We start from the raw sequence: 9432 nt of genomic DNA, 5'->3' as shown, positions 1-9432 counted from the left end.
TCCACCACTCGCCCTCCTGTATCCAACCACCACAGAAGGAGGGGCCCTTCCTGGCACCAGGGGCTGTGCCAGGATTGCACACCCCCAGGCCCCCAGCTGAATCCTCGTGCAGGGCTGGGGGGGTGGGGCTGGGGGGGAGACACCTGACCAGCTCTTTCCCCTGAGCTATTAATGTCTTCAGGGAGCCCTTCGTACCTCAGTTACTTCTGCAAAATGCAAACACGAATGCATTTGTTGAGCCAGAAATTGACCACTGAGCTCATGAAGTGGCCTCTGGCTCAAGAAATTGACATTTTCAAATTTTGCCATAAAAAAAATGGCAGAGAGACAGCTCAAAGCCCAGGTCCCAGAGGGTGACAGTGGGTTGAGAAACTTGTGAGTCAGAAGAAGAAGCCTGTCTAGTCCGGCTTCATCTGAGGCCCTTCTCCCAGTCGTGCCGCAGCGACCTGCCCGCACTGCTCCTCAGAGGCCGGAGTTGAGCTCCTGAGGCTGCACGCAAGCCCATTGCTTTAGAGCAGTGGTTCTCAACCTTCTGGCCCTTTAAATACAGTTCCTCATGTTGTGACCCAACCATAAAATTATTTTTGTTGCTACTTCATCACTGCAATGTTGCTACTGTTATGAATCGTAATGTAAATATCTGATATGCAGGATGGTCTTAGGCGACCCCTGTGAAAGGGTCGTTCGACCGCCAAAGGGGTCAGGACCCACAGGTTGAGAACCGATGCTTTAGAGGAACTGGCTTTTGGAGAGAAGAGGATGGAAGCAAAGATGGGGAACAAAGTTAGAGAGGGTTTCAGATCCTCCCCAGGGCTCCTGATGATCTCCTGCCTCCTCCACCCCCCCCCCCCCCCCCCCCACACACATGCATACGCACACACGCACGCCTGCACACACGCAGGCCTACACACATGCACGCCCTCTCACGCGCACACCCACTCTGCAGCTGGTCCTCTTGACCCGGCCCTGCTGGCCGCCTGGAGCCGCCAGCCGTTAGCTCACAGCCGCAGGAAGTGGACTCAGGCGAGTGGGCGGGGAGGGGCTCCGGGCTCGTGTTGCAATCCTGGAGATTTCTGGTGGTGTGGTTGCCACTGCCTGGCCTGGGGCCCTTCCTTCTAGCACATTTCTGCTTCCTGGGACAGTCCCAGGCCTGGATGCCAAAGCCCAGAATTCTCAGTCCCTGGGAGAGGTGACAGAGAAAAGGGTTTGTCTCTGCAGAATGGCGGTTTGGGAAGGGGGTGTGGGGACAGGGGACAGGTGGGATGGCCTGGGGTGGGACGGGCTTGGGCTGTGGGTGAGGGCCTGGTGGCTGTGCTTGCTTTTGGAGAAGTGACTTCACCTCTCTGTGCTGCATTCCTCCCCTGCCCCCTCGCCTCTGGGAACGGAGCCCTTCATGGGATGATCTCGGGCTCAGCTACCGCCAGGCCCCATATCCATCCCAGGTCAGTGATGGAATCCCGGACTCTCGAATGTTCTTCTAGGCAGAAGGTGGCCGGCAGCCGAGGGCAGGAGATGCAGAGCACAGCCAATTACCTGTGGCACACGGACGACCTGCTGGGCCAGGGGGCCACTGCCAGTGTGTACAAGGCTCGGAACAAGGTAGGGCCCAGCCCTGGCCCCCGAGGCCCCCTCTGGCCCAGCCAGCCCCCGTGGGCAGCCAGCCGGTGTGTGGCTGGGCAGAGGCCTCTGGACTTGGCCTTGCACACTCTGGGGTCAGGGACACTGGGGGTTTGAGCAGAAATGTGGGAGCTGCGGAGGGCTCCTCGGCCTGGTCCCTCCGTTAGGCGGTTTGGAACTGGGGCGAGTGATGGGAACACAAAGCTGACACCGGGGAGATGACAGCAAATGTAGGAACAGCAGGGTGTCCGGTGTGCTGAGCCCCTGTCACCTCTCAGTACTGGATGGCTGGGTACCCTCTGAGCGGGGGAAGGAGCTGGGGGGAGCCCATCCCCATCCGGGCTGTCTTGGCTCATGTCTGGTGTTAGGCTGGCAGACGAGGCTGAAGGAGGAGGCTTGGGGTGAGGGTGCCCCCCAGACAATGGACTGTCCCCAGCCAGAGCCCCTAGCAGCCCCCTCTGTCCCGATGGCAGAAATCCGGGGAGCTGGTTGCTGTGAAGGTCTTCAACGCCGCCAGCTACCTGCGGCCCCGCGAGGTGCAGGTGAGGGAGTTCGAGGTCCTGCGGAAGCTGAATCACCAGAACATCGTCAAGCTCTTCGCGGTGGAGGAGACGGTGGGTGCAGTGCCCGGGCAGAGGACGGTCTTGTCTTTGACCCGAAGGCTGGGAAGAGTCGGGTCACACTCTAATAGAGGCTTGGTCATGTGCTCACCAGCAGGGCAGCCAGAGCAGCAACGTGTAGAATCAAGTAAATAATGTGGGGGTGGCACAGGGGAAAGTAAGGACAGGAAGTAGGACGTAATCAAAGAGGGCTTCCTGGAAAAGGCGGCCTGGGACTCAGCCTGTGTGAGATCAGCGTGAGGCTGAGGAGGGACAGCCAGGCCCGAAGCTGGGGCCTGGAGAAGGGCTTTTGGCTGCAGGCTGAGTCACCTCCTCTTGAGGAAGGGGGCGCGTTGTGCCCTCCTCACCAGGCCTCCGCTGTCCCATCTGCAGGGAGCCAGCCGGCAGAAGGTTCTGGTGATGGAGTACTGCTCCAGCGGGAGCCTGCTGACCGTGCTCGAGAGCCCTGAGAATGCCTTCGGGCTGTCCGAGGATGAGTTCCTGGTGGTGCTGCGCTGTGTGGGTGAGCCCCTCCCTGACCCCACCGGGGCCCCCGCCCACCTCTGACCAGCCACAGGGCTGGCCCACAGTGAAGGCAAAGGCCCAGCGGGGTGCCGCGCTTCTGGAACAAGAATCCAAACACAGAACCCAAGAGGCCTTCCATTCAGACCTGGGACAGGCCATGATAAGTGGGCAGGACCCAGGGTCTGACTCCTGCTGATCAGCAGTTTAAAACTCCAGCTGAAATATTGAATGGAAAGCAGGTTGCCCACCAGTATTCATAACAGCATTATTCACACTAGCCACCAGGGGAGAGCAATGCCAATATCACAAGTAGATGCATGGCCTACACATGCAATGGAATGCTACACCGCCTTAAAAAGGAATAAAATTCTGACCCAGTGTGGATGGGCCTGGAGGACGTTACGCCAAGTAAAATAAACCCGACACACAAATACTTACGTGAGGGACTGAGAGTAAGCAAATCCTCAGAGACGGACAGTGGACCAGGGGGCCGGGGAGGAGGGTGGAGAGCGATTACTTAATCGGTAGAGTTTCTGTTTGGGAGGTTGACAAAGTTCTGGAGACGGATGGTGGTGATGGTTACACAACAAGGTGAATGGACTTAATGCCACTGAGCTGTATACTTAAAATAGGTAAAACTGTGCATTTTGTTAGGCGTACGTAACATGTTTTAAATAAAAATTTTAAAAATAATCAAATAGAGCAGGCGGCCTGCCATTTTCAGGAGGCCAGCGCCTCCATCTCTGATGGTTGCTTAGTAACTCCTCACGGACCCTCCACAGCCAGGTCCTTGGGACCCCCCTCCTGTGCCCTGTGCCCATCTCTGTTCTGCTGCTTGGCCGGTGGCCTGTCAGCCGTGGGAGCTATCTGGACCCCAGGACAGCCTCCCCTCCAAGACTAGCCCCAGACGCTGGCCTGGCCCAGCCAGAGCCACCGCGGCCCCTCTGTCCACAGTGGCCGGCATGAACCACCTGCGGGAGCACGGCATCGTCCACCGCGACATCAAGCCGGGCAACATCATGCGCCTCCTCGGGGAGGAGGGGCAGAGCATCTACAAGCTGACGGACTTCGGGGCCGCCCGCGAGCTGGACGACGACGAGCAGTTTGTCTCGGTCTACGGGACGGAGGAGTACCTGGTGAGTGGGAGCTGGGACCCGCCGCCCCGCAGAGGGCCAGCCCTGCTGCTGGCAGCTCCTCACCTTCTGAGGGCCTCTGTCCTCTCCCCTGCATCCAGCGGGGACAGGTCTCACCCTCTGCACCCCAACCGGAGGAACGCACTCTGTTCTCTAAGGAAAAGGCGCTGCGGCAGCCTCCCCGGCCTCCCTCCCCCGGCCTCCCTGTCCGGCCTCCCTGTCCGGCCTCCCTGTCCGGCCTCCCTGTCCGGCCTCCCTGTCCGGCCTCCCTGTCCGGCCTCCCTGTCCGGCCTCCCTGTCCGGCCTCCCTGTCCGGCCTCCCTGTCCGGCCTCCCTGTCCGGCCTCCCTGTCCGGCCTCCCTGTCCGGCCTCCCTGTCCGGCCTCCCTGTCCGGCCTCCCTGTCCGGCCTCCCTGTCCGGCCTCCCTGTCCGGCCTCCCTGTCCGGCCTCCCTGTCCGGCCTCCCTGTCCGGCCTCCCTGTCCGGCCTCCCTGTCCGGCCTCCCTGTCCGGCCTCCCTGTCCGGCCTCCCTGTCCGGCCTCCCTGTCCGGCCTCCCTGTCCGGCCTCCCTGTCCGGCCTCCCTGTCCGGCCTCCCTGTCCGGCCTCCCTGTCCGGCCTCCCTGTCCGGCCTCCCTGTCCGGCCTCCCTGTCCGGCCTCCCTGTCCGGCCTCCCTGTCCGGCCTCCCTGTCCGGCCTCCCTGTCCGGCCTCCCTGTCCGGCCTCCCTGTCCGGCCTCCCTGTCCGGCCTCCCTGTCCGGCCTCCCTGTCCGGCCTCCCTGTCCGGCCTCCCTGTCCGGCCTCCCTGTCCGGCCTCCCTGTCCGGCCTCCCTGTCCGGCCTCCCTGTCCGGCCTCCCTGTCCGGCCTCCCTGTCCGGCCTCCCTGTCCGGCCTCCCTGTCCGGCCTCCCTGTCCGGCCTCCCTGTCCGGCCTCCCTGTCCGGCCTCCCTGTCCGGCCTCCCTGTCCGGCCTCCCTGTCCGGCCTCCCTGTCCGGCCTCCCTGTCCGGCCTCCCTGTCCGGCCTCCCTGTCCGGCCTCCCTGTCCGGCCTCCCTGTCCGGCCTCCCTGTCCGGCCTCCCTGTCCGGCCTCCCTGTCCGGCCTCCCTGTCCGGCCTCCCTGTCCGGCCTCCCTGTCCGGCCTCCCTGTCCGGCCTCCCTGTCCGGCCTCCCTGTCCGGCCTCCCTGTCCGGCCTCCCTGTCCGGCCTCCCTGTCCGGCCTCCCTGTCCGGCCTCCCTGTCCGGCCTCCCTGTCCGGCCTCCCTGTCCGGCCTCCCTGTCCGGCCTCCCTGTCCGGCCTCCCTGTCCGGCCTCCCTGTCCGGCCTCCCTGTCCGGCCTCCCTGTCCGGCCTCCCTGTCCGGCCTCCCTGTCCGGCCTCCCTGTCCGGCCTCCCTGTCCGGCCTCCCTGTCCGGCCTCCCTGTCCGGCCTCCCTGTCCGGCCTCCCTGTCCGGCCTCCCTGTCCGGCCTCCCTGTCCGGCCTCCCTGTCCGGCCTCCCTGTCCGGCCTCCCTGTCCGGCCTCCCTGTCCGGCCTCCCTGTCCGGCCTCCCTGTCCGGCCTCCCTGTCCGGCCTCCCTGTCCGGCCTCCCTGTCCGGCCTCCCTGTCCGGCCTCCCTGTCCGGCCTCCCTGTCCGGCCTCCCTGTCCGGCCTCCCTGTCCGGCCTCCCTGTCCGGCCTCCCTGTCCGGCCTCCCTGTCCGGCCTCCCTGTCCGGCCTCCCTGTCCGGCCTCCCTGTCCGGCCTCCCTGTCCGGCCTCCCTGTCCGGCCTCCCTGTCCGGCCTCCCTGTCCGGCCTCCCTGTCCGGCCTCCCTGTCCGGCCTCCCTGTCCGGCCTCCCTGTCCGGCCTCCCTGTCCGGCCTCCCTGTCCGGCCTCCCTGTCCGGCCTCCCTGTCCGGCCTCCCTGTCCGGCCTCCCTGTCCGGCCTCCCTGTCCGGCCTCCCTGTCCGGCCTCCCTGTCCAGCCTCCCTCCCCCGGCCTCCCTCCCCAGCCTCCCTGTCCGGCCTCCCTGTCCAGCCTCCCTACCCAGCCTCCCTGTCCAGCCTCCCTCCCCCAGCCTCCCTCCCCTGGCCTCCCTTGTGCAGTGAGCTGCTTGATCTGACCCTCATGGAGGAAGGGACACCATGGTCACCACCTCTCCCGGGGCACAGGGAGGGCAAATAAACATGCTCTGGATAGGCCAGCTCCATGCCAATGTCTGAGATGACAAAGGGGTGGATTCTGATGGTCTGTTGCCACCAGAAGGCAGTGGAAGGGGGTCTGCTGGGTGGGCACAGCCCCCGTGCGCCCTCTCCCTCCACGGCCACCCTCTGGTTCTCTGGCAGCACCCTGACATGTACGAGCGGGCCGTGCTTCGCAAGCCCCAGCAGAAGTCGTTTGGGGTGACCGTGGATCTCTGGAGCATCGGGGTGACCCTGTACCATGCCGCCACTGGCAGCCTGCCCTTCATCCCCTTTGGGGGGCCACGGCGCAACAAGGAGATCATGTACGGTGGGCCGCGGGCAGGGTCTGGGGCCTGGCCTCCCTCCCTGGCCCTGCCATGTCCCCGCTTCTGCCTCTAACTCTGTGGTTCTCCTCTGGCCACCCGACCCGGCTCCTCTTACATCCTTGCCTATCAACACCTGGCTGACGGGGACCGGCCAGACCCCTTATCTGAGCTCCATGCCTCCCTTTAGCCCCCCACTGGCTGCTCACCTCACCTCAACCGGGGGCTCCAGGGACACTGTCAGGGCAGAGGAGGGCAAGACCAGCATCCAGGTCCCAGGTCCTCCCAGGCCCAGCTGTCTGATACAGAAGTAGCTGGAGACAGTGCTGCTCCCACTGCGTGCATGGCCCAGAGCAGAGATTTAAGGCTGACGCACGGGCAGGTCCATGCACCCGCCCTCCGCTCGGGTCAGCCGTGCGGGAGCTGCTGAGGTTAGGGAAAGGGCACGGATGGTGCTGTCGGGCGGGTTGGACATTGAAGGAAAGAGAGAACAGTGACGTGGAGGAGGAGGACATCGGGCCAAGCACAGCTCAGGCGGAGGTGTGGAGGCGGCCCACTGTAGATGCGCGTCAGGGGACAGAGGGGCTGGACAGTGGGGGCAGCAGGGTTGGACTGGGGAGCACTGAGGCCAGGTGCTCTGGTTGGCTGAGAGCCAGGACTCTCAAATGCCATTGTCAGGCTGCCGTGGAGTAGCTGGGGGACTTGAACCAGGGCTCTGAGCCCTCCATGCTGAGTCTGTCATCCTCTGAAGTGTGATGGTCTGGAGGTCCCGCTGAACTGGTCCTACCTCACTTACCCAGGTACCGGATCACCACGGAGAAGCCGTCCGGGGCCATTGCAGGCACCCAGAGGCAGGAGAACGGGCCCCTGGAGTGGAGCTACGCCCTCCCCATCACCTGCCAGCTGTCCATGTGAGGGTCAGACACAGACGCGTCTGGGTGGGGCGTCCTCTCGGCTGAGGCCGGTCCCGGCAGGGCCCCTGGCATCTGCCCACCACCTTCCCTTTCTGACCTCAGTTTTTCCATCCGGAAGCTGGACAGTCCTCCCTCCCAGCCCTTCCTCCCCATCCCACCCTCTGTCACCACCTGGGTCCTGGCGCTCAGGACGTCCTCCTGGGATGCCCCTGTCACCTACTCAATGAGGACAAGGCTGGGCTCCCGGCCCTGACAGCCCATGTCCCGGGGGCAGGGGCCTGCAGAGCCAGCTGGTGCCCGTCCTGGCCAACATCCTGGAGGTGGAGCCGGCCAAGTGCTGGGGCTTCGACCAGTTCTTCGCGGAGACCAGTGACATCCTGCAGCGAGTCGTCGTCCACGTGTTCTCGCTGTCCCAGGCCGTCCTGCACCACGTCTACATCCACGCCCACAACACGTGAGTGGGCGCCATGCCGGAGGGAGGCCCAGGACCTTCTCTGCCCAGGCGAGGCGGCGTCCTGGGGAGTGTTTCGATGTGGGTGCTCCTGGGTCCCATCTCGAACCCCACTGTCAGGCTGCCTTGGCGTAGCTGGGGGACTTCCTTTGGGAAGGTCCTAGTTCCACCAAGTTAACGTGAACCAGGCCGCCTCGCAGCTGCTCCCGACTCAGCGCACACCCACGCGGGTTGGTGCGCGTTATGATCCCTGGGTGGGGTGCCTGCCGTATGGTTCCCAGATGGGTGGCTGGAGAGTTTTGTGGAACTGGGTGCATTTCAGTGGGAAGAGGTGCCAAGGCAGAGGCCGGCTATGGGGCTCCTGAGTTCTGCTTCCACTCCCTCCATCCACTGAAACACACGAGCTCTCCCCTTGGTCTCGCCACCATTGATAAGAAAGAAAAGTCACCCGGTCCCTTCCTCTGAGAAGCTGCGCCCTTCGCATGGATGCAGTCTTAGCTGGGGTGTGGGTCCCCCTGCTGACACTTCCTCTCCTTACTGTCCCCCCTCCCCCTGGCGTGCCCAGGATAGCCATCTTCCTGGAGGCCGTGTACGAGCAGACCAGCGTGGCCCCCCAGAACCAGGAGTACCTATTTGAGGGTCACCTCTGTGTGCTCGAGCCCAGCCTCTCAGCACAGCACATCGCCCACACGACCGCAAGGAGCCCCCTGACGCTGTGTAGCGTGGCCACTGAGACCCCCAAGGGCCTGGCCTTTAAGGACCGTGAGTAGAGCCACACCGGCTGGACCTTGTCTCCTCCCCCCATTCTCCTCCAAGAGGCAGGATGTGGATCCGTTTCCTTGGGGGCCCACCGGGCGCCCCCCATTCTGGGTTCTAATTTTTCATACGTCCTTGACATGCCATGTCCCTCAGGCTGGTGGCCCGACGTTCCTGGGCTCCAGTGCCCACAGAGCTGTGAGGCTCCCGTGGAAACAGGGAGACCTGGCTTCCATGTGCTCCCCTGAGTCTCCGCCACTGGTGGGGAAGCTTCAGAAGGTCTGGATTGGAGGAAGCTGGAGCCCCAGGTGCCGGAGAGGAGGGAACCTGGTCAGAGGCCCAGAGCTTCGTCCTCCAAGTCCTAGCAGAAATATCACTTCTTCCTCTTTGAACAAGTTCAATGTCGTCCTCCTACTCGGGTCTCCGAGGCCGAGGCCGGGAAGGGGAATTAACCTTGAAACTCCCGGGGAACAAGGGTGGTTTGGGCCCATTTTCTGGCTCAGATGAGGGCCTTGGGCACGAGGCTGCAGTTCACCAAAGTGAACACAAGGGGGCAGTGAGGGACTGCAATCGTAAAGACGCACATTAAAGGGCCTCTATGGCTGGAGAGGTGGGGCTCTGGGGGTTGGAAAGCTTGGTGGTGAGGGGTGAGTGTGAGCCACAGAGGCGCCCTCAGGTGGGGTCTTTGCTTGCAGCTGCTCTGGACATCACCAAGTTTGTGCCCAAAGTGGACCTGCAGGCAGATTACAACACGGCCAAGGTTAGGGGTGGCCCCAGGGGGCAGGGGGTGGGGTTCACACAGAGGTAGGGGGTGCGGAGTCTGACTCTGCCCACCTGTGTTCTCAGGGTGTGTTGGGTGCCGGCTACCAGGCCCTGCGGCTGGCACGGGCCCTGTGGGCCGGGCAGGAGCTGATGCTGCGGGGACTGCACTGGTTCGTGTGAGTACCCGGGGCTGGCGCAG

The 9432-nt window shown here is 63.9% G+C and overlaps 1 protein-coding gene across 5 annotated transcripts in view; it reads left to right on the top strand.

The window, feature by feature from the left end:
• Nucleotides 1-9432, top strand: part of IKBKE (inhibitor of kappa light polypeptide gene enhancer in B-cells, kinase epsilon) — a 24815-nt gene that overhangs the window by 1060 nt on the left and 14323 nt on the right. For 3 of the 5 annotated variants that reach the window (XM_014532573.1, XM_014532572.1, XM_014532576.1), the window contains exons 3-13: nucleotides 1120-1189; nucleotides 1482-1599; nucleotides 2091-2231; nucleotides 2610-2739; nucleotides 3696-3877; nucleotides 6190-6350; nucleotides 7151-7261; nucleotides 7539-7718; nucleotides 8281-8477; nucleotides 9167-9231; nucleotides 9318-9409. In XM_014532573.1, coding sequence (XP_014388059.1) covers nucleotides 1120-1189; nucleotides 1482-1599; nucleotides 2091-2231; nucleotides 2610-2739; nucleotides 3696-3877; nucleotides 6190-6350; nucleotides 7151-7261; nucleotides 7539-7718; nucleotides 8281-8477; nucleotides 9167-9231; nucleotides 9318-9409 — 1447 coding nt within the window. Of the gene's footprint in view, nucleotides 1-1119; nucleotides 1205-1481; nucleotides 1600-2090; nucleotides 2232-2609; nucleotides 2740-3695; nucleotides 3878-6189; nucleotides 6351-7150; nucleotides 7262-7538; nucleotides 7719-8280; nucleotides 8478-9166; nucleotides 9232-9317; nucleotides 9410-9432 lie in introns of all 5 variants that reach the window. The other 2 variants (XM_014532575.1, XM_014532574.1) reach the window with 2 other exon arrangements.

Source organism: Myotis brandtii, unplaced genomic scaffold, assembly GCF_000412655.1.
Source record: "Myotis brandtii unplaced genomic scaffold, ASM41265v1 scaffold898, whole genome shotgun sequence".
In the NCBI taxonomy this organism is placed as follows: Eukaryota; Metazoa; Chordata; class Mammalia; order Chiroptera; family Vespertilionidae; genus Myotis; species Myotis brandtii.
The sequence above is the reverse complement of the archived record's forward strand: the minus strand, read 5'-3'. Positions and strand labels throughout refer to the sequence as shown.